The sequence below is a fragment of the Pimephales promelas genome, chromosome 18, assembly GCF_988280905.1.
Source record: "Pimephales promelas chromosome 18, fPimPro1.hap1.1, whole genome shotgun sequence".
NCBI lineage: Eukaryota > Metazoa > Chordata > Actinopteri > Cypriniformes > Leuciscidae > Pimephales > Pimephales promelas.
Genome location: NC_142786.1, coordinates 29,870,813 through 29,895,048, shown reverse-complemented (window position 1 = coordinate 29,895,048; position 24,236 = coordinate 29,870,813). Strand labels below are relative to the sequence as shown.

General features: G+C 35.9%; 2 protein-coding genes across 8 annotated transcripts; one reads left to right on the top strand and one right to left on the bottom strand.

Moving 5' to 3' along the window:
* The first annotated feature begins 118 nt into the window (after positions 1 to 118).
* atat1 (alpha tubulin acetyltransferase 1) lies at positions 119 to 15,661 on the top strand. 7 transcript variants are annotated; one of them, XM_089123375.1, is made up of 12 exons: positions 119 to 937; positions 2,533 to 2,593; positions 2,691 to 2,782; positions 2,922 to 2,979; positions 3,095 to 3,208; positions 4,265 to 4,366; positions 4,694 to 4,739; positions 6,772 to 6,846; positions 8,472 to 8,691; positions 12,652 to 12,755; positions 12,853 to 13,074; positions 14,669 to 15,661. In XM_089123375.1, exons 1-12 carry the CDS (start codon positions 846 to 848, stop codon positions 14,749 to 14,751), a joined length of 1,269 nt encoding a protein of 422 aa, XP_088979501.1. In that variant the 5' UTR covers positions 119 to 845; the 3' UTR covers positions 14,752 to 15,661. The 7 variants fall into 7 exon arrangements, with proteins under 7 accessions (XP_088979501.1, XP_088979503.1, XP_088979502.1 ...); XM_089123377.1 differs by having other exon boundaries at positions 177 to 937; positions 12,874 to 13,074; XM_039680579.2 differs by lacking the exon at positions 12,853 to 13,074 and adding an exon at positions 6,317 to 6,362 and having other exon boundaries at positions 224 to 937.
* Positions 15,214 to 24,045, bottom strand: LOC120485061 (uncharacterized). The gene is made up of 6 exons (XM_039680584.2): positions 23,777 to 24,045; positions 22,759 to 23,283; positions 21,876 to 21,937; positions 21,559 to 21,689; positions 17,661 to 17,827; positions 15,214 to 16,819 (listed from the first exon to the last, which is right to left on the bottom strand). The coding sequence occupies exons 2-6, from the start codon at positions 23,227 to 23,229 to the stop codon at positions 16,649 to 16,651; spliced, it is 1,002 nt and encodes a 333-aa protein (XP_039536518.2). The 5' UTR covers positions 23,230 to 23,283; positions 23,777 to 24,045; the 3' UTR covers positions 15,214 to 16,648.
* Between the last annotated feature and the right edge of the window lie 191 nt (positions 24,046 to 24,236).

Sequence of the window (24,236 nt, the reverse complement as noted above, 5' to 3'; positions counted from 1 at the left end):
CACGCAAAGAAATTTAAGAGGGTCCTAATGATGCTGCAGGCAGGGTAGCGAAATATCTGCCTGAATGAAAATGTGAGCACATTTTCGTGCATGAAACTTTATACATATTTCATATTATTGTTCTTCGTCTTTTTTTAATTTTACAATTAAATTTTAAAGATATGGGAGATCTGTTCAATTTTCACGCCACAAAAAGCACAGCCAGACAAAAAGCAGAAATCACTAAAAAATTGTTGTAAAAATCTGTCAAAGAATATTTGCAGGGTGATAATATAGCAAATAAAGGGGAAAAAACTATACATAAAAGGGTAGAAGAATTGTAATGTTTATTGTTTATATGGCCATTTGACTTCTGGCTGCAATCGTTGCTATGCAGCACAAAGTTGTGCACCGTTGCCAAGAGGAAACGGAAATAAATATTCTAAAGCCGCAGCTTTTTGTTATTGTGTCTATATGTATTTATTTATTTACATTTTCAGAATTATAACTACAATCCTTTACAATAATTACAGATGTTGGTAGACTTCTGTGGTATTTTGGCGTCTTGAATCCTGCAGGCGTGTGTTTTAACAGGACTACGGCGCTCAAGCCGCTCATCATCTCGCTCAGAACATAACGGAAGGGAGTGACACAAACAATGGGAGGACAGAGGAATCATTGATAACACCGCTACACATCTATGCATCTAAACAAGCCTACTACTGAAGCGGCACTAATGTGGAACTGGTATTTTAAGTGCTGGCCAGTGATGCATTGAGAATCGATTGCCACTGTGATAAATGCATCTGAATCTGCAGTAGAGCATTTGTAGAGTATTGTTTTAAGATTTCAGACCTGTCCTTACAATGGATTTCCCTTTCGACATAAATGCGCTTTTTCCCGAGAGAATTTCAGTGCTGGATAATAACTTGAGTGCAGGTCGGAAAGCACATGGCAGGTAATGTATGTTTTAATGTGAACTAGGGTGGATGTAATCTGCTGGGGGGTGTGCAACATTCACTGCTTTTGTCTTGTTACAGTGGTTGACACAGTTGTGCATTACTATAGACTGCTACCAGTCTGGGGTGTTTTATTAGGCTAAATGTAATCTTTTACGAGGTCATCTTTATCATCTTTTTTTTCATATAATGATAAAATGATTGCTGTTTGGAGAGCTGGACGTCAGATGATGCAAATGCGGCCCTGAGTTAAGAACAAATCTGTTTAAATCTGACATTGGTTTAATCTGAACAATACTGATTCAGCAAGACAGCCATAGACTTCACTATAATTACATTATCATAATCACACAATGCCATGGATGGATGTATAGATAGATAGATACTACCATTTATAATTCGCCCATCGAAGATGCTACAACACATTAAAATAATAATAATAAAAAATAACACATAATATTAAAAACTTGACTTAAAAAATAGAAAAAAAAATCTTAAACCAAACTGATCATTCCTGATGGAAACGTGTAACAAATTCCATAACTTCATAACTTCCATAAATTCAAGGAAAAAATCTTTTTAATATTAAGATAGTATTATTCTTAATTAATAATTAAGATATAGGAATTTGTGTGTGTACTTAACCATCACTCAATGTTACAGTATACATTACAATAAATAGAATTAAATATTTTAAATGCAATTAAATTTTTAAAACCAAAAATTATTTTATTTAAACAATACTGAGTTTACATTTATTTATTTTTTACAATTTTATTTCTTTCTGTATTAACTGTAAGGTAATCTACTGTTTATTCTTACTTGCCTGTTAAAGATTGTAAAAAAATATATGTATTTTCAATGAAACCAAATTGTTTATTCTAGTCTAATCAGATGAAAACAGTTTATTTTTGTCTCGAGGCCCTCCTTTGTCCAAGAGAATACTCAAAGGCCCTAATATCTTACTCTGGTATAATCAAATAAACAAATACATAAAAGAACTATTACTCAAGTCTAGAATGAGCATGTTCCTCCACATGGAACAAACAAGCAAATAGCTGATCATGATTAATAACTGTATTAAAACAATAGCATATTGGCTATTTAGAAAAAGGCAATGTGTCCCATCCAAATTTACTTGTTAAATATGAAAATATTGTCGACTTTATCTATTTTTTTCGACTTTATCTTTATTTATCCATGCACCTCGTTATTTTTAAATTCATGTATGCTCATAATCTGTAATTAAAATATTTCCCCTCCAACTTGCAACAGCATCTCTTCTCTTCTCTGATGACGTGTTTACTGGTTATTAGGGAAGCCATTCGCTCGGAAACACTTCACAATAGAGAAGAAGAGATTATCGCAATTTCCATTTCATGCTGACTTTAAATTATCGGTGTATATCCTTGATATTAGAATCAGCTATTGAAAAACCTGTCAATTTATTACACTGCTATATGATCAAATAAAACGTGAAATCCAAAAACTTGTGTATTGTAAACAGGCACACATCCATTATGGAATCATGAATGCTGATTCACATTTTCTTTGTGTGTGAATTCTAACATACCTTCTTCTTTTGGTTCTCTAGACCAGATCCTATTCTTCAAATCACCACAGTTATAGATGAGCTGGGAAAAGCCTCCTCTAAGGTGATAATGAGTGTCCTTTGTCTCTTCTTGAGCTTGCAGATGTCATTCACTGTCAGTTTCAGTCTGTCATTATGTTGTGTGTGTGTGTGTAACTCAGGCCCAGCAGCTGCCAGCACCTATAACCAGTGCTGCAAAGCTCCAGACCAACAGACACCATCTCTACCTCCTGAAAGATGGGGAACAGAACGGGTATGCTTGCTATTTCTGTCCCCCCCCACCCAGCTTTAGATTTAATCTGTTTAGATGTCAATATAACTGACCTCTCTTCTTCCTGTTTTTCCATGTGAATATCCACTTCTGCTGTTAATAACAATCTTTGACTTCCCAGCGGAAGGGGTGTTGTAGTTGGATTTCTGAAGGTTGGCTACAAGAAGCTCTTTTTACTTGTAAGTCTTCCCTCATTATTGACTCTGTAATTAAATCTCGCCTAATGCGTGATGCCCGAGCGCACACCTTTTAAAGCAGATGCATCAACTCACTGTATGTTGTAATTGCCTCCAGAACCAACGGGGGGCGCATTTGGAGACCGAGCCATTGTGTGTGCTGGATTTCTATGTGACAGAGACCATGCAGAGACATGGCTACGGGCTTGAACTCTTTGACTTCATGCTGAAAGTGAGTGTCAGCGGTCTGATCTATTAAAAGACTAGTTTATTTATAATTTCCTCATGGCATTTTATGTCTTGCATGAAACACATTTTTTTTAAAGAATGTTCATACTATCTTTTCCATACAACAAAAACATACAAGTGCAAAGCAACAAAAGGCACCATTATAGTATCATGAAAGTGTTCCATATAATTCATTCACTATCCCTGGTTTCACAGACAAGGCTTAAACCTAGTTTCAGACTAAAATGCATGTTTAAGCTGTTTTAACTGAAAGCAACTTGCCCTTGTCCTTAAAATAAGTCAGTGCTATTGTTTTGTCTCAAAATGCACAGCAGTAATGTTTTTTTTTTCTAAGGCAAGCTACTTAAATGTAAAATCCTGGCTTAACTTCAATCCTTTATTCCTCCTTCACCATAGCTGTCAAATATCTTTTGCACATGTACATCTTCAAACTTGCCCAATCATTTTTTGATGTCAGTGACGAAAACGACGTTGTTAGTGCTACATGGCAAGGTTAAATAAGCAGAAGTACAAATAAGATTTAAGATGGTGGATAAGATTTTGGTTAAAAACTTAAATAACTTAAATTTTGGTGTGTTTCTCAGAAAATTATTTTAATTCTCAGAGAATACACATGGAATGCATCACATTAGTCATATGGACAGCTTTTATGCTGTTTATTTATCTTGTGTGAAAACCAGAGCAGCATGTACATTCTGCCTAATATCTACTTTTGTAGATTATTACAACCTCAAAAAAAAAATCATATAGGTTACATTTAGAGTAAGTAAATGATGACAGAATTTACGAGGTCAGTACTTTGAAATTCATTTTTGATATGTTTTAGCTTACCTCAAGAGCATCCAAAATTTTTCATTCAAACCGTTGTTGTCCGTCAGTCATATAATGCAGGTCTATGGTCACCACCTCAAAGAGCATGCACAGAGAAGTCAAAATTAAACATGATTTAATGACTCGTAAATGTAAGTACACACTGATGGCCTAAGACACGAAACGAGTGGTTTTTGCGACACAGATATCATATTCTCTGATTCAACAGCACAAACGGGTGGAGCCTGAGCAGATGGCGTACGATAGACCTTCGCCTAAATTCCTGTCATTTCTAGAAAAGCACTTTGATCTCAAAAACAGCGTTCCGCAGGTAAGAGTCACCTGAAATTGCTGAATGACACATATTAGTCACAGCTAATCAGAGCATGTTTGATATTATGTGGAGTGAGATTTTGAACCAGTAATATTCCGGAAAAGGGACACTTTCAGAAATCCAGTTTATAACTGAACCTAATAATACTGTCAATGAAACCAACTTCATCAGACTACATGTTATGGCATAGATATAAACCTTGATATGGATTATGTCCATGACGTGAGCGTTTTCATACAATAGTCTTCATACAAAGGTTTTTAAAATGAAACTCTTTGTCTAACATGTCTTCATTTCTTCTCCTGTCAAACTTGCTCCTGTCAGGTGAATAACTTTGTGGTTTTTGGTGGCTTCTTCCAGAGTAGATCAGGTAATGTCTGAATAAATAACTGTTTTGAGCCTATGTGGGTTTGGAATGTTGTTCTGGATCTGTTCCAGTGTTCAGTGGCTTGTTCTCTAAGGAAAACAACCCCCCCTTCTCTTCATTACAGTACGTGCAAGGCAGCATTGTATTGAAATTCCTCCTCTTTTTACTTTTTTTTCCTACAAGTAATTTAGCCTGAACTGCTTAACATACAGAGTCTATTCAAACTTTGTTTTATGGATCATTTTAAGTTAGGTATTAATCTATTGTTTTTTTGAGTTTTAGTTGTTTTAGTATTAACTGTTTGCTGCTACACCTGACAGTGGGGAGTATAGATATTTTTTGGAGGATGAAAATATATTTTGCATTATTTTAAAAAGTGTTGTTAATGCTAACTAAAAAAAAAAACAACAAAAAAAAAACAGTTATATATGTTAATAATATTTGATAAACCCCCTACACTAAAGCACTGCCAACTAACTGAAAATCGAACTAAAATGGATAATAACAATAGTAAACTAAAGCTAAGTAGAATTATTTTTAAAAACTAACAAAAATTACTAAACATCAAAATTACTTGCATTAAAATAAATATCTAATAATATATAAATAAAACTGGAAAACTGGAACATCATATGATGCTGGTATTATTTAGTTGTTATTCACTGCAAATTGGTAAAAAAAAACACTAGTTGTAACTTCATAAACTCTAGCTGCGTCAAGACTATTTATTTATTAAAATTTTCTTCGGTGTGTTGGCTTTGGGGTTATTTTTGCAAGATGTAAACAACACTGGTCCAGAAGCACTTCCTGTTTCAGTTTTTTAACACTACATAAAAGCTGGGATAAAATACAACCAACAGAACATGTAAAACTGAATCAAAAAGTTAAACAACATCTTTAAGATGTTTTCTTTACATGTGAAATAAAGAAAACAGTTACAAACTGAAACAGGAAGTGTTTCTGGACCAGTGTTGTTTACATCTAGCAAAATGGTCTATATATATATATATGGTGAAAATCAACAATTTATTTTCTTTTTTTAGTTAACAAGTCACTGAGTTCACTGACATCATTTAGGGTTAGATGAATAGACCTTCGTACAAATACACTTGCATGGCATGTTCCTTATAATTAACGGCCTGGCCTGGTAGATGATTATAGATTGAATTTTTTTGCAAAACAAAAAGAGCCCAGAACCTAAAACTTTAACAGTATTACTTTGCTGCCTTGCAAGCACTGCAATTTCCTTTTAAAAATGCATATTTAATGTGATTGTGAACCTTTGACATTGACATTTTAGCATTCTCTTTTGGTTGTTTTATTGTTTTATATTTTTAGTGCATCTATATTCGAGGCAAGTCTATTTCCTGATTTAAACCACAGTCTGTTATTTTGTTTTCTGTAAAATGGCATTTTCGTGTTTAGGCAACCGTTTTCAGTATGTTTATTGTGTATAAGTGGCTTGTCAAGCCCAGATCATGCTGTTTATAGTTGGTAGTCGCCCTAGATCAGGTTTAACATGTGCAAGCAACTTAAAACATTCATTGTTCAAGCACTTTTGTCTCATGAAACTCTCCCAGGAACACCTTCCTCCCCTCTGACGGATCAGGGGATGTATGGATTTTTGTAAGGACATTGAATTTCTGCTGTTCCCCTCCCCTTACTGTCACCCTGCTTCCACCATACTTTTAATAGTCCCTTATTGTATCCCCATGGTTTAGGAAAGAGTCTACTCACTATACCCTTCCTTTGCACTCAACCGGATCCCCATAATGTCTGCCCACATTAATTGCTTATGAACTCACTTCCTTACAATATCCGTTGCTGTTCCCCTTTAAAATTCAATTAGATAAGTGCTATATGTTTTCCCTAAAGTGCAGCGTAATGATAATCGATATATGCTTTATGGCCATGGATATTTATTTAGATGAATATCTGTGAAGAGTGTAGAGTGTGCCTGCTGTACTCCAGACTTATTCTCAGTCACACCGTTTGTTTCTGTTGGCTCTTTCTGACCACAATGGTCTTTTTACAGCGGTCCAATTGAGAAAAGTTCCCCCCAAAAAGCCAGAGGGAGAGATCAAACCATATTCACTAATGGAAAGAGAAGGTGGGTTACTCATAGGCTCCATGTCGTATATTTAACCAGTTGGCACATCCAGACTCCTAGTAGCTGACATTTACACCAACTAGCTGAATACTGACATCATCCAGATGCTGTAATAAATAGTTTCAGCTGCAAACAGGCCTCCTATTATTCATTGAATGTCTTGATTCGGTCTATAAGTTACTTTAGAGCCCTTAGAAGTTAATTTCAGCAGTGGAAAGGACTCTCACAATTACTTTAGAAAACTGATTTTGTTTATGTTGAGAATCTTAATCCATGTACAAATCCAGTCACTTGTAAATCAAATATACTAGAGTTGGGTATCAAAAATCTGTTCTTATTCAGAGCTGGTGCCATTCTTTAAAATACTAGAATTGAATGGCTTTTGGTTGAGTTAACGGTCCACATTAAAGCGAACAAAGTCGTTGTGTGCTACTTTTTAGTTGTATCACTATTGAATAGACAGCAACGATACCTGTAGTCTAATACTAAACAAATGGCCCGGTTCTTTTTTAGTGATATAGAAACTTATAGCACAACCAGTGTCATCTAATTCCAGAATGAATGAGTCTTATGAGTGATTGAGTGATGATTTTTAGTGAATCAAAACATAGATCAATCGTTGTAGTAGGGTTGTGAAATGATTTATTGCAATTATTCACATCCAAAATAGAAGTTTGTTTACTCAATATACGTGTGTGTACTGTGTATAATTATTTTGTATATATAGTAGGGCTGTCAATTGATTAATCGCATCCAAAATAAAAGTTTGTGTTTACATAATATATGTGGGTGCACTGTGTATGATTATTTTATATATAAATACATACACATGCTTGTATATATTTAAGAAATATTTTCATGTATATAGGTTTATATATAATTTATATTATATATAAATATTTTACATATAAATAATATTTTTTTCTTAAATATACATGCATGTGTGTGTATTTATATATATATATATATATACATACAAAATAATTATTCACAGTGCACCCACATATATTATGTAAACACAAACTTTTATTTTGCATGCGATTAATCGCGATTAATCGCTTGACAGCCCTAATATATAGATACACACACACACACACATATATATATATATATATTTATATATTTAAAAAACATTTATTTATAAATAAAATATTTATATATTATTTAAATTATATATATAAATATATACTGTACATGCACATATTTCTTAAATATGTACATGCATGTGTGTGTATTTATATATACAAAATAATTATAGTACACTCTTATTAAGTAAACACACTTATATTATGTAAACTCAAACTTTTATTTTGGATGCAATTGTAGTCCGATTGCTGAATGAATGACTCTTATGCACCAGTTATGAATCAGAAACATACAGTGCATTCAGTGAAGTCTGGTACCCGAACAAATGATTCTAATGAGTCAGTTCTAATGAATCAAAACACACAACGTTCACCAGTGTAGTCCGATTTCCGAATGAATGATTCTTACGCGCCAGTTATATTTATTGAATTAAAAACAAAGCAGCGTGTAGTATACCTCAACCAATGACACTAAAAGAATCAGAACCCGAATTACTATTTCCCATCCCTATTGCTGACATCACTTCCTTTGTTCCACAGTGGTACGGGAGGAGCAGAGGGCTCTCCCCTGGCCTTTTGTTCGCCCAGCGGGTCCCCCCCACTCTCCCCCGCTGCTTCCATCATCTCCGCAATCCCGTTCGCTCAGTGTGGGATCCTCCCCCAGCCGGGCCCCCCAACGTCCCGTCGTGGCCCTGGGGCTCCTGCAGGGTCAGACCCCTTCCTCTCAACTCAACGACAGCTGCAGGACAAAACGCACCAGGTACATCTCAACGACACCTCACGGCCAGTTACGACATACTCGAGTCTAAATCCAGTACTTTTCCTTGCAAATATTTACATTGCATCCTCTTGGCTTTTTCCATCTGGTGCTTATTTTGGTGGATGAGAGCATTGGCTCTGTGGGAATGAAAGCGAAGAGACACTGAGGCCGTTAATGTTCACTATGAGCCACTTCCTGTGGTCGACTTAGCGGCAAGAATGTTAATTCAGCTCATTAGTGCATCATTAGTGTATCACTGTGTATGGCATAAAGGTCAGATACACACTGTCTGTTTACTCTTCTAACACGTAAGCGGCCTTGACTGTTTTCTTTTGGAGAAGCGCTAAACATTTCTCTCCTCCTGTCTCTTTCTTCTCTTCTTCCTTGACATGCTCATTTTAAACATTGCCTTCCCTGAATTATGACATGTGTTGTTGAACCCCTCATTTGATGACTTTGAACTTTTCTTTTTTTAAACACATTTTATCTCTCTTTTCCTCGTTCTCACACACCATGCTAGCTCTTTAAATAGATCTAGGCTCAGCTTTCATTGACCCTCAGTTTTGAACGTCATTGTCTAAAACTTCTTAGCTAGTTTCAATTAAATGGAAAGTTCACCCACACATGGAAACTCCTGTCATTATTTACTTAAACTTTTGTTCAGTTTTCTGTGGAACTCAAACGAGAATTTTGCAGAAACCTGTGAAGATTCTTTAGAATAATTTGTGTGTTCCAAAGCCTACGGTTTGAAAACGTAATGAAAGATTTTTCCAATGTTGGGTGAATTACTATTGGATGATTTTGCTTTCTTCCTTGTTGTGAGTGTATGGATAATTAATACGATTGCCTGTAAAATGATTTGATAATACACATTTGTAATTAAACTGGAATCTCTTTTGGTCTTTTCCGTACCCTTCACTCTAAGGAGTGTTTTAGAATATAGATTAAGTTTTTAGAGATCAGTTTAGTGTTAACCCTCAGCTGTCAAACATCCTCTGTCCTGAGTAGCAAATAATAAAAGCAGTTGAAACTATTATAGGTATTCTCATTTATTCAATTCAGTCAATAAATTATTGTTGGAATTGACTTGTTATGTTTTAGATTCTACAATTAATGGTATGAAGCTCCTCAGGACCTTGGTTTCACTTTTGTTTCAAACCAGACATTTGTCTTGGCCTCAGGGTGGTGCTCTTGACCAGTGGTTGTTCATTATCAGTGTATTATATATATATATATATATATATATATATATATATGTTACTGCTCAAAAGTTTGGGGTCAGTAAGACATGTAACGTCTTTTACAGTTACAAAGGGTTTCCGAGGGGGTATTAAAGGAGACCTTCGTTCGTCTTCGGAACACAAATGAAGATATTTTTTATTAAATTTGAGAGACTGCTACATAGGCTTCTAAGGGATCGAAACTTGACATCCCAGAAAGTCAATGAAGAAATGTTTAAATATTCCATGTGACAACAGTGGCTCAACTATACATTTATCAAGCGACGAGAATACTTTTTGTGCCGTCAAGTTTTTTCTGGGCCGTCAAGTTTCGATCCCTTAGGCAGCCTATGTAGCAGTGATCCACCTCTCAAATGCAATTCAAAAATACCTTACCTCTTAGTCTTACCTTAGTTCGTCTTTGTTCGATTAATCGCATCCAAAAGACAAGTTTGTGTTTACATAATATATGTGGGTGCACTGTGTATAATTATTTTGTATATATATAAATACACACACATGCATGTATATTTGAGAAAAAAATATTATTTATATATAAAATATTTACATATTTACAAATAATATAAATTACAAATAAATCTATATACAGTATATACATGAAAATATTTCTTAAATATATACATGCATGTGTGTGTATTTATATATATATATATATAAAATAATTATACACAGTGCACCCACATATATTATGTAAACACAAACTTTTATTTTGGATGCGATTAATCGCAATTAATCGTTTGACAGCCCTACTTCAATGCACTGTAAATGGCAATAGTGATTTTATTTTAATTTTTTTTTATGCAGAAAAAGTTTGTTTCATGCTATCCTTACGCAAAATGTAATACTTAGTACAAAGTCGTAATTCTATTATAAAGTCAGATTAGCGAGATTTAAAATCGCAATTGTGAGAAATAAACGTAATATTCTGACTTTTTCCCCCGCAATTGCAAGTTTATATTCTCGACTTCAAGACTTCTTTTCTTGAGATATAAAGTGCAATTTTAAATGAAAAAAAAAGATTAAATTTTTTCTAAGAAATGCAAGTTTATATCTTGCAATTGTGACATTATAACTCGCAATTGTGACTTTATATCCCTTGAATTGAATTGCGAGATGTAAACTCGCAATCGTGAGAAAAAAAAAGTCTGAATTACAAGATTGCAATTCTTAGAAAAAAGAAAAAAAAACTTTTTAAAAAAGAATTATTTTTATTCTGTGGTGAATAGTTATAGGAACAATAGTTAAGCAATACTAGCCACTGCGTTTGACTGCAGCTCTGAGGTCCAAAACAAAATCTGATGCTAATTTGCAACATTAACGTTGCAACATATTTGTTAGTCTGTTCTGAGATATATACATATATATATATATATATATATATTAGTGTTGTCAAAAAACTCGGTACTTCGGTACCAAGTCGGTACTAAAAAAAAAAAATGTTACGGTACCAGCTTTTCTAGGTACCGAATACCAGGTTCGTCCAGTTCTGTTCTAGACGCGATGTCTGAAACGTGCACAGTTGCGTCCTCTTTATAACGCTGATATGGCTCTCTCTCTCTGAATCCACTTGTTGAAACGAAAGGAGGAAAGAGCCACATATGGAAATAATTTGGATTAGGCTAATAATGTCACGTTGCTATAAGAGGCCGATTACATGCAAATTCGCAATTTCAAATATAGGCGTGATTCAAGCGCGCTCCTAATAAAAACTCGTTGGCGTTGCATAGCAACGACAGACGCCGCGTGAGAGCAAGCGCTTTGGAAAGAATAAGCACGCGCAAAAATATAATTAAAAAACACGCGCGACATGTGAACGTCCTCTAAAGTGCTTTCGGGGTAGTTTTACGAGTACATGAGCACAGTAGTATCTACCCGACACCAGAGTACTATGGTATTAGTATTGTCATTTAATGTCAGTGCCAGTTCTAGCCGTATTCTTGCCTTTATAACTCAGCAGGTTTAAAAAGCCTTTTTAAAATTAAATATGAATTCAGTTTTAGATTAATAAAAGGACAGTCAAGTCAAATAAAACATGTTTTATGGTAATGCTACAAAGATACCATTCATAAACATTACTTGGTTATCAACGCATTGAGTGAACAATATATTTTTACAACATTAATTAATGTTTGAAAATGTTATTTATTACAAACACCTGATTGTTAATGTTTGTTCACTTAATTCATTGTGCATTAAATAAATAATGGATTAAAACTTTACAAACAACTTTAAAAATGTGTTAGTGTATAATATTGTTTATTTTAGGTCATTTTATCTAATCTTTTTCTAAAGTGTTTATAATACAAATGTACAGTTTCCATACTTGTAACCGTGATAAACACTTAAATATATGTAAATTTAAACTAAGCTTTGGTACCGAAATTGGTACCGAGAACCGTGAATTTTAACTGGTATCGGTACCGAATACTGAAATTTTGGTACCGTGACAACACTAATATATATATATATATATATATATATATAAAAAGCCGCCATCACATTACACAATCATTGCCTGTGTCCTCTTTCACTGGAATTTGTTTTTATACAATACTTGAGTTTTGAATTTAAGTTTGCATTTGTTTAATTAAGTTTTTATTTGTGTCACATTTGTTTCTTTTTCTTTTATTTATTATCTGTTTTCACTCTCCTACCCTACTTTCTGTATTCTCCTTGGACCTCTATCGCCGTTGTTTGTCCATTTCCTCATATCCCGTAGCCACAAGGGTCTGGTTGCCAGGAGCAACCTCTACAGTCGCCATTTCAACAGCCGAGACCTCGAGCAATCATTGGTGGAACGGCAGAACGGCCTGAAGCGTCCAGGTAATGCACCATTTGAACCGCAATCAACCATTTACCATGGTGCAACATGAAAAGTTGCGATGGTCCGCAGGAAACCACACTAGTAAACCATTAGTAGCTGTCATGTGTGCTTCCTCAGGGCTGAAAGCAGTGCTCTGTGAGAGAGTGTGTGACTCAGGGGCAAAGGCAGATGCAGTGGAACACAAACACACTTCAGAAAGGTCGGGCTTTTCTCACATAACCTTTGTGAGAGTCAGTTTCTTCTGGTGCTGCTCTCTGTATTATTTACATGTGCAATTGGAAGCGAGTACTGAAGAAAACACCAGGGATTCAGAAAGAGGTAATGACTAGGCCTCCACAGAATCAACGCCTACAGATTTCCACTGAAAGCACTGCTGAATTTGTTTGTTGAGGCTTGCTCAACCAAACATCAATGTAATTACAGTTCAAACATGGGTTGAAGATTTGATGAACAAACCTTTAACCCTGAGTATTCAAATTTTCTGCATCGTCTCTTACTTGCATGCTTGTTTATGGATTTTTTTTTTTTTTTTTGGAGGACAAAAGTTCCTGAGTTAATTGTGCACTTGTAGTTTACTTAAAATCTTTAAAGTATATATATATATCAATCTGTAACGTTAGTTGCAGATAATATAATAATTAAACGGATTATGCTCACTTAAATGGATAGTTCACTTTGAAATTCATTTTTGATATGTTTTAGCTTAACTTACCTCAAGGGCATCCAAGATGTAGGTGTCTTTGTTTCCACAGCATTTTCAATTTGACATTTTTTGGTCAAACCGGTGTTGTCTGTCAGTCATATCTTAATGCAGTTGGGTCCACCTCAAAGAGCATGCACAGAGAAGTCAAAATTAAACATGATTTAATGACTCGTGAATGTAAGTACACCTGGCCTAAGACACGAAACAAGCGGTTTGTGTGAGAAAACGAACAGTATTTACATAGTTTTTTTTTTTACCTCTAACAGTCGTCGAAATGATCTGATGTCCAACTGAACCGAACCAAACTGAACCGTCTACAGACTTTACGCCGGAAGTGATCTCTCGCGCGTCCGTCTACCTCACGCATTGTTCACACGGAGATTTCGGAAGTTTTACCTTTCACTAAACATATTTAGATATATCGAAATCATCTTCCATTGCCATTCATTTTTTCAAAGACATAATTATGAAATTACATATAAAGTACAAGTGGTAGCCTCAAGTGCATTTAATATAAACTCTAAACTATTATACATTTTAATGTATTAGTTAACTGTTGAAAAACAATACTTTTAGTTTGCACATGTATTATTTCCATAAACGTGCTATTTTCACAATTATTTTATGTTTTAACAGTTTCTCAAGCTATTTATAGCTATATATACTTTTTTCTTTTTTTGTATAGATTTTGTTTGCAATAAACGTCAGTTTTTTTGCTTTGTTTTTTGCTTGGTGGATGAACAAAAAAAGGGTGAAAAATTCTATTGCATTGAAAAAGGGATTGTGGCAGTAAGTTTTGCCAAGGCAAACTATTCACATTTTCTTCAGAAAATGTAAAAAATGGTGTGTTCAATTATTCATTTTTGTCAAATATGATAATGCTATCACCTGCCACAAAGAGTCTAGTACTGTCAGATCAGTCTACCGTGTGTATTGTATCTGAAGTGTGGCATTTTACAAATTTTCATTTACATTCAGTGCAGAAAATGTGTGGGGAAGTGTGTTCTGTGTGGGCCTAGTTATGACTCAGTGATAGGAAATGGAGTATGTGTGGAAATGGAATAGTTTCATTTCTCATACATTCATTTTTGATACAAATTTCACTTGCTCCTCAGCCCTGACCTAGTATTTCATTGTCCTGAAATCATCTCTACTGCCGAGTTTCCTTTTTCTTGCTCTCCAACTTTTGATTTTCATCTTCTTTTCCAGAACGCATCTTCAAGGCCAGGTTGTCGCCCTTCCTACACCTGCTGCCCCCATTAAAGGTCATCTTCAGGAGCAGGCCTCCATAGCATCTGTGAGCAATGGAGAGCGATGCAGCGACCTGAAGGCCAAAGTGTCACACAACAGAGAAGAGGACCGGAGGAAAGGTGGAGCGGCCGAGATCTCGAGTGGCGGATGGTCTTGGACGGTTGGGGAGAGCCGCTGTACGGCGCAATGGGTCCGGCAGAAGCAAGAGTATCGCAGCACGCGACCGTGGTGACAGGACACCATTGAAACAGGAATATCCGTTGGACATTGCAAAAGAAGCTTGGATAGAAGTAAGAATAATAAAGGGAAGTGGGGGGAATGAATTAAATATTTTTTAATAAACCACAAAAGTGAAAAAGACCTTCAATGAAAATAACATCAGCAGCTATTTTTAACTCCATTGGATTTGTGGTTGTAAGACTTTTTTTTTTTTTTTAAATCAGTTCTATTTATAAAAAAAACATCAGCAATACATTTTATGGCTTGTGCTTTTTTTATATATATATATAGTTTTATAATCTGCTTTCAAAAACAGGTCTATGCAAAAGTACAATTTTGTTTCCATGGAAAATAAAATGAAATTGTTGAAATTTGTTCTGTTCAATTCATTTAGATCGCTGCTTTCAAACAACAAATACTTTTACAGTAAAGCTGATGCTCATTCTTATACAATGATCACATAATTACCTCGATCCCTTCTGGAAATCATTTATATTACACCTCTAAACAAACAGATTAAACCCTTGGAAACATTTGACCAAGGACATTAGTGCATGCAGCTCCTAATATCATGTCTAAAGTTATGATACATGTACCGTCTAAACGTCTCAGTCACAGTAGACATCATCAACTAACACTAAAAAGGGTGTGTAAGTACATACAGAAGCTCACATCTTTGCAATCTGAAGTGGACAGCCGGATATTTTTCAAGATGCATGTTCAGCTGGAATATCCATTTCAAAAAAAGTTCCCTCTTGGATGTTCAAGTGGACATTTTTATGAGGTGATTTTGAATGTGTATTTGGTGTTGGTGCACAGTAATAAGACTATAGTGCTTCTCGGATAATTTCCTTGAAGCCTTACAAATGTGTGAGTGCTTACTGGAATGGTTTAAGTGCTGGCGTCCATTCCTGTTTAAGCAGGTTCCACATTTTAAACCTGTCAACAGGCCACATTTCACAACTTCAGTATGTGTGACATTCAATTCACATTCACAAATTCTACAGTTAACAACAAAACAAACAAAGTTCACACTACTTGATTTAAGAAAAAAAAAACTCAAATCATTGGGCCAAACTTAGTGGCAGACTTTTGATTTCCATTTCTTTGTCACATTTTCTTCAAATGAATGAATGTGTACAGCTGAAATGTGAAATCTGTAACCACTACACCACTATGCTAATGCACAAGGTTTAAAACATTTTATGTTTGTTCACAAATGTGTTCATATTGCTTATTTAGATAACTCCCTTTTTTAATTTTGTCAGTGGGATCTTGACGTTTTGTTTACATATCCATTTAACTTTAGAAATAAGTCTTGAGTCAGAAAATGGTTTGACCCTGATGTCACCCAATGAGTGCTTGGGCCTTTCACTGAACAGCCCATTCTCGCCAGACGTGTTTTCCCTTTGTTGCCTGTCAACACGCCATTTAGTCGTCTTTATCTGCCTGTAATGTTTTCAGTCTAGCTACTGAGAAAAGCCCAAATCAAACTTGTAAAATGTTAGCACCTCAATCCCCATAGCAATACCTTTTAGACGCATTCAAGTTCAAGACAATCGCATCATCCCTTTTTATCTAACTGAAACGGTCCTCAGTAGTTACGATTATTGTTTTCATCAAAAGTGTTTGCTGTCTCCTGTCATACAGTCCAGGCATGATGTCTGTACAGTTTTAGGACGACCTCGCTCTTATTGGACACTCCGTCCAATTCTGTTTCTAGTACGAATCCTTCAGTAGTTGGAAGTAGATCTCCGACTGGAGGAAACGAGGGTAACAGTCCATATCCAGGAGGGATTTCACACGCTTTTGGGCATGTGAGAGGGAATTGTGAGAGGGGGCTTTGAGGAGCTCTATGGTCAGTTCTCTCGTCTTACTGTCCAGATTCACCTAAAAGTGGTGGAAAGAAATACGTAGCTAATAAAGAAAGAGTAGTTCAATCAAAAATTACATTCTTAAAGCTACACTGTGTAACTCTTTTAGTTTATTCTTAGCTAAAAACACTTAGGTCTTTCAAAAATATATGTGCTCATTAATGTATATTTACTTCGTTCAAGTAATAAAGTATTCTTGCGAGTGTATAATAATAATGCCATTGAAAATACCATACGGGTAAGGGTCGCCATGTTGCCCCTCCATCTTGAAAGTACATTAGCCAAAGAGGGACATACCCGTTAATTCAAGCTTCGCCTTTCGCGTTTACGTTTGAGTTAACATGTTAATCTTGGACTACATTGGCCACCGTAGGAGTTAAAACGAAATCGGAATTGAGAGGAACAGAAACTAATTTTCACTGGATGGTCATATACCTTTTCACCACTAGATGGGGGTAAAAAAATCACACAGTGTAGCTTTAAGGAAGTCACTAGGACTGTCAAGCTCCAAAAATGACAAAAACATTATTAATAAGTAAAATTATACTAAAAGTCTTATAACAGATTTGTGAGAGGAAAGGGCAGAAATTTACATTGGTTTGGACTGTCAAGCTCCAAAATTGAAACAAAAATTCTTAATCACGATTTTCAGAATGACTTTAGAAGACTTGGAATATAATATACGTGTCATGTTGTTGACTATTTCTATGGTACTTTTATAGTGGCTTTTGTTTTTTTTTTTGCAATTTTGTAGTTCAGAAGCCCCAGTCCCCATTTATTTACATTGTATGAGAAAGAGCAGCTTGGGTGAAATTTGTTTACACAGTAATCAGACAGCTAAATTTAGATAAATCTACCTCTCTGGGAGCACCTGGCTGGATGTAAGTCTCAGAAATCATTTTTGCCCTCCTATGCAGGCTGAATTTGTTGGACGACTGCCTGTACTGCTCACAGGCCAAGTAGAACTGCAGGTTTTCATCACTGAACTCGGATCGCAGGAACGCTTCAAAGACTGTGACTCCCACTAAAGGATACGTGAGAAGAGAGGAGAAAGAACCTTTACCAACATTGGAAAAAACAGCTATTTCTGTTTACAAATGGGAGGGGTAGAGGCTCAGATGACACGTTCACATGCATGTTCTGCCATACGCCCACACACGTCACATACAGTAGCACTTGCATCAGAAATCAGAGAAGGAATAGCTTTGGATGTTAAAATCTTGAGGGTTTATCTCACACCACATACCTTCCTGCCCTCTGATTTTCTCAAAACCCGTGAACCCGTGGGTTGCGACACTCTGAAGTGAGAAAATAGACGTAGGACAGGGACAGGGCTCTGTCGTTACAACATACTGGTGTTCCCACCAGTCCAGACACCAAAACAAACCCACCACACACAATTCAAATGCTGTATAGTCTACACTAGCATGACCCTATGTGCTGGCATGCCACAAATATTGAACATAAAATGATAAAAAGCTTTATAAAAATTCAATTAATTGCACTATCATACTATAATTGTGTTATGATTGCAAAAATGGAATGCAATTTTTGTTTACTTCTATTTCCACCGTGTTGTAGAAAGAGTCAAAAGGATGTTGCTTATTTGGTGTCACAATTTGTTGCTTTTTTGTAATGTGGGAAATACACTGGACGATTTATTTTAACTAGGGATGCACTGTTATGAAAATTTTGTCCGATACCGATAATTCTTTATATTTGAAAGCCGATAACCGATATATCGGCCGATAAACTTAAATCCAAATTTTTTATCTAATTTTGAGAGCCTTATTACAAAAACAAAAGTCTCACAATTAAATCCATGTCCCAAACGCACAATTATAATGACGTTCTCAGCCGATATGACAGATTTGCGTTGCACATGTTGTCCCGAACCAGATTTTCATTTTTTGAAGAGATTTCAATCATATTTCAAGAAATTCAAAAACATAAACAGTGTTGTCAACAAGTGTCTCAGCTGAAGGGAATAATACATTATTTATCGGCTTTAATATATCGGCCACATTTTCTTACCAGGCCGATAACGATAACATTAAAAATGAACATATATCGGCCGATACCGTTATGTTGGCCGATATATCGTGCATCCCTAATTTTAACAGATTAAAATATACTAATTTTGGTAATTAAAATAAATGTATGATAATCTTACACAATACATTGAACATAAATTTAACAGATTGTCAAAATTATTATGTATAATTTAAAATGTTAATAGCAGTTACATAAAGTTCCCTCATGAAGAAAATGGGATTTATAAAGGAGTGTTGAGAGAATTAGTTTCCAAATTAGTTATAGCAGTGACAAAATGGATTGAATTTCAAATTCCATGTTTTCCTTTGTCCAAACAGTCTGCAAAATGTCCTACGTGTGTATCAGCGCATCATTAGATTTTATGAGGTGTCACAATAATCAACTGCTTCCGGTTATGGGTGAGCGGATAAAGCGGATAATACCAACAAAGATGCTGTTAATCATTAAGTCCTTTTAATTATAATAATAAAACAAATTACTGGAAACATGACATCTGGTGTCAAGGCAACCGTGTCCATTATTAGTTAGTATACCACTGTTTATACATCACAATCTGCACTAATAATGTAAGCTTACATTTTCATGTCATTCTCACTTTTGAGGTCAGCTAGTGGTGCTTTCGATGGCAAATATTATTATTGCCCCAAACCATTTACAGTAAGAACTAAACTGAACTAATCTACTATGTAGTAGTAGTACCCTTTTATTCAGACTCATGGTCCATCCATACAAAAAAATACAATACACAACGCAAAGTTACAAATGACTCATTTTTAAAAGACACTTATACCAGTGTTTTCCTTCTAAGAAGAGGAGTGGTACTACTTTCCCAAGAGATCTGACTAACAATGTTTACCTCCACTTTCACTCAAGGGACTTGAATCATATCAAGATTCCTCATGGCTGGTCTCAATTTTTTTACAACCATCTAAAAAATCCTGCCATCATGCCCTATATAGACAAGCACCACTCACATCTCCTTCGGAAAATGTAAAAATCTTGGTGCTTTAATCAGTGAAATTGTCCGCCAGGCCTCTCAACCTCTAGGGAAAAAGTCTATTATACCGTTATCTCGTTTCTTCATATCATTTTATGTCGATAGGGAATTCTACAGAAACCCGTGCCTGAAGCTTCACAGGAAAGTGGTTCCTCAATGTTAAGAGGAAGCAGTTTTAAGGGTGTTTCAACGATGTAATATTACAATTCTGTGGTTCTGTAGTGAAACCGTCTGAGCACATACCAGACTAACCTACATAACCGCTAAAAAGTTGAATTTTTTTAAACCAAAAAACAGTATAACGGGAAGGCCCCTATATACTCACAGAAAACTGCTTATAGGTTACCAGTAATTTACTACTGTTAGCGAACATCCGATGCCGGCCACACTGCTGATAGCGACATTTAGATGAATATGTAAATATGTGCTGCGCACTTTCCTCTCAATAACAAAATATTGAGAAAATTTTTAATAAAGCCTAAGAAAAGCATCTGATCATCGTAGCAACGTGTTTGCACGAGTTCTGCACTTCGGCACTCTAGTAGAGTCACGTTTATTTATTTAGCATTTTAACAGATTGCTTAAATTTAAGCAGCTTTACCGTATTAAACGTGAAAAACAGTGTCTCGTTTTATCAGAAATCAACTTAATTTTCTACTATAAAGCGGCTCTCCAGCGTGTTACTCACGGACATCTGACCTCTACGGACTTATGAGAAGAAATTAACTGGAAAAGCATGAAAGAAGGCAGAGTCTCCATCATTACATCATCGCCATGGACCAATGGGAGTGCAAAGGTGTTTAACGGCCGTAGCAAACTTTTCCAGAAAGCTCGCTATGGCAGGCTGTTTCAAACTTCCCAAAGTTTAATTTGGCCAGATTTTGTTCGAAATGACATCACATCAGTTCATTATTAGATTTCGCTTGAAGTATTTCAGGGTCGTCTCACACAGAAAACATGTTTGCAGTTAAAAATGCAAGACGCAGGTCAATGAAACAAAAAAAAAAGCGCAAGGTCTCGAGATGCATTTATAAAAAGCTGAACTTAACTTCAGCGCCACAAATTTAATAAAGCCGTGTCATTCGTGAGATGCGAGCGGTCAAACACGTCCGTTTTACATAGAAAATACTGTAAAAAATAGTGCAGTGGAATGGAAAAACACATTCTGTGTGACTGTGAACGGCCTCGAACATGTGATGGCAAAGCGGCTTTATTGCAATTATACCATATGCTAATTTGCCGTTCAATAAACATTTCTTATTATTATCAATGTTGAAAACAGTTGTGCTGCTTAATATTTTTGTGGAAACCATGATTTTGTTTTTTCAGGATTCTTTGATGAATGGAAGGTTCAAAAGAAGAGCATTTATTTGAAACAGAAATCTTTTGTAACACTGTAAATGCCACTTTTGATCAATTTAATGCATCCTTGCTGAATTGAAGTTGTCATTTCTTTAAAAAGTATTGTATATTAAAAAAAAACTACACGATATCAGACAGTATATGGTCCGCTCTGCACTTATTTTCATTAAAACAAGCATTCAAGCATGGGCGGGCAGTTGGCCACAAATATCTCAATTTCTAAGAAAAGCATTCCAGGTCAAAGTTAGTCGAACAACAGCTTGCTATGTCGTCTCGCAAGCGTCCTTTGACCAGCTGCCTGGCGAGTCAAGCAGTTTAAAAACAAAAGACTGAGCGCTCACCTCTACTGTCCAGCAAAGCATCAAGGGAGTTGGCCCAATTTTCCATCTCCTTCCTGCTGAGTTGAGCTTTGGCGTGGCCCACCTGACTCCACTGCCTGAGGAAAGGCTTTCGGGAGCGCCTCTCTTTAGCACTGAGAGAAACAAGAGTGTTAGAGGATATGCGACAAAGATATCCAGCAACAACAACAAAAAAGTGTGGAATCAGTAACAATAAAAAATGAAAGGAGGGGTTGTTTCGTTTTGCAAGTGACGGAGAACAGGCCAAAAGCAAAATATGGAAATATGTCTTGATCGTTTGCTGAGATGACTGATTTTACCTGGTTATGTTCTCTCTCTGCTCTGCACTTGTCAAATTTGAATGCGAGGAGTTCGGTGAACCCTTGTGTGAAAAAATAAGAGGTCACTGATATGCAATGCATAACACTGCCATGAAGATAACTGACTTGATTTGAGACTTTAAGGAAGTGTAAATTTACACAAATGTTCCATGACTTAAATGTCATGAAGGCGTTACGTCACGGAAAACATTCTGACAATGTCAGATTTATCAGATGACAAAATATTCTAGAGAATGAAAGTTTTGTGAGTACTTGCAACAATATTGTAGATAAAAAAAACAAAAACAAACATTATGCATCAATAGTGTGATTGCCTTATAGAGCACTAGAACATTCAGTTCCCCTTTCTGGAGTTTGCTTCTTCTTTCACTGTTTGGACAAAGCAACATTATATCTCAAGGGGTAGCACTGATTCAAACTGAACTTAACTAATTGTGTAATACAAAAGCACTCCAGACTTTTCACTTCATCACACTTGGCTTGTAAATTCTGAATAAACAGTATTGTATGCTAGAGCTGAAGCCCTGATGCTGATAATCTATGTGAAATACATGTATGTAATATAGAAAACATAAAAATGGCTCAACAATAAAGATTCTGCGATGTTTAAGTACCCCCTTTTCAATTTATATATATATATATGACATTGCAAAGGTCTTGGCATGAGTTAGAAAGGGTGAACAATTATAAATGAATCAATAAGGTTTTGATGAATGGTGATGCCAGTAAACATGTTGACTGGAGCAAAAATCTTTAGACTAAAGACCTGATAAAATCAATTTGTCAATATGTCAGCTGAAAGTAAACACATTAAAGATTTTTATGCAAAAAAAAAAACTTCATTAAAAGTCTCCAAACTTACCTGTCCAAACAAACTTTTAAGGTGTATTTTAGCAGCAGCCAGTTTGGCCCGAGCTTGCTGTCGGTGATAATGAGGTTTTGGGGAGTTGGACATATGGTTAGACTTCAGTGAGGATGACGAAGAGTGTATGGTATCACACTTTCCCATACTCTCAAAGCTGCCTTTGGCATTAGGAGCTAGCTGGCTGTCACTGTAAGCTTTAAAGCTATCATTCAGGTTCGTAACCCCCAGTAAACCAGATTCTTTCTCCAAGCCGACCAGGTTTTCCACACTAATGCTGTGATCTCTGTTAAGCCCCCCCTTTCCATCACCTCCCGACATTGCATCTGGGGTGCAAGGATAGGATGCTGAGGCCCCAACCGTATCATCATCATCATCCGAGGTGCCCGGGGTCCTATCTTTATCCACCTGTCCCCAGGGCAAGTAGTCCAGCTCCAACAATGCACCCACTGAACTGTACTTACGCATCATTATGCTGGGTTTTAAAAGAAAGAATGAAAGGAAGATGGAGAAAATGCCAGAGGCCTAAAAACAGAACAGAATGGACAAAAATAATTAGTGAAAATTGTATGAATCTATTCAGCTTATCATGTCTGTCTATATTCTATATTTGAATATAGGGCAAAATCTCTAAAAAAAAATTCTCAAAGTTTTGCATTAGAGTATTAGTGTTTGTTGTTAAAAACTACTTAGTCTGGTAATATAACCCTATGGTTATATGATATATTAACTACATATATATAAAACCAAAGTTCTGCTTTACATTTATAACAAACGTGTCAACTCACGACAAGTTAGCCTAGACGTCTCACGACTAGCGTTAACTTACATGAAAGACGCTACACGACAAATCAAAAAGCTCTCATTACAATCAACTAGTATTTACACTGCAAGTGCGCGAAATCGTTTATTTTAGTAGAACTTCAGTTTACGCGTCGCGTCTTAGCGATGCGTGTCAACCATGGGTGTAAACAAACGAAACGTGACATCTCTGAGCTCTTGACGGTTATAAACATACCTTACGATAAATCAGTTTCTGGTCTTTTCATGACAAGTCCATGTATAGGTCTTTTTATATCCAAAAGATTCGGCGTCGGTTCGTCTTTCAGCTGGAGTCCCTAGACAGAAAACACACACTTAGATCCGAAGCAAGACAGCTTTCTGTATGACATTAGCCGTCAAAATCTTGTCTCTTGCTTGTCCTTCTTATCATTTTACTCGTGAATGACATAAGCAACGCCCATTTTCTTTTTTATCACACCCATAGTTCAGTCTGGTCTGGACTTGCCCTCCCTACATACTTGAAAAGTTGAGTAGCATAATTACACAAGCGTGTTTGCATCACTTATAGGTTCAACATGGTAACTATAGTTGACGGTAAAATACCACAGTTGCTACATATTACTACAACAACGCGCTGTGGTAAAGCCGCCACATGTCATAGAGATTTAACACGTGTGGGTTCTGTAAGCTTCTAG

Excerpts from the sequence above, each read along its gene's own strand:
- LOC120485061 (XM_039680584.2), bottom strand. The coding sequence starts at position 23,229 with ATGATGCGTAAGTACAGTTCAGTGGGTGCATTGTTGGAGCTGGACTAC. Across the intron at positions 21,938-22,758 it reads TTAAAAGTTTGTTTGGACAG|GGTTCACCGAACTCCTCGCA; the intron begins GTAAGTTTGGAG and ends TTTTCACACAAG. Across the intron at positions 21,690-21,875 it reads CAGAGAGAGAACATAACCAG|TGCTAAAGAGAGGCGCTCCC; the intron begins GTAAAATCAGTC and ends TGTTTCTCTCAG.
- atat1 (XM_039680577.2), top strand. The coding sequence starts at position 846 with ATGGATTTCCCTTTCGACATAAATGCGCTTTTTCCCGAGAGAATTTCA. Across the intron at positions 2,594-2,690 it reads TGGGAAAAGCCTCCTCTAAG|GCCCAGCAGCTGCCAGCACC; the intron begins GTGATAATGAGT and ends TGTGTAACTCAG. Across the intron at positions 12,956-14,668 it reads CACAAACACACTTCAGAAAG|AACGCATCTTCAAGGCCAGG; the intron begins GTCGGGCTTTTC and ends CTTCTTTTCCAG.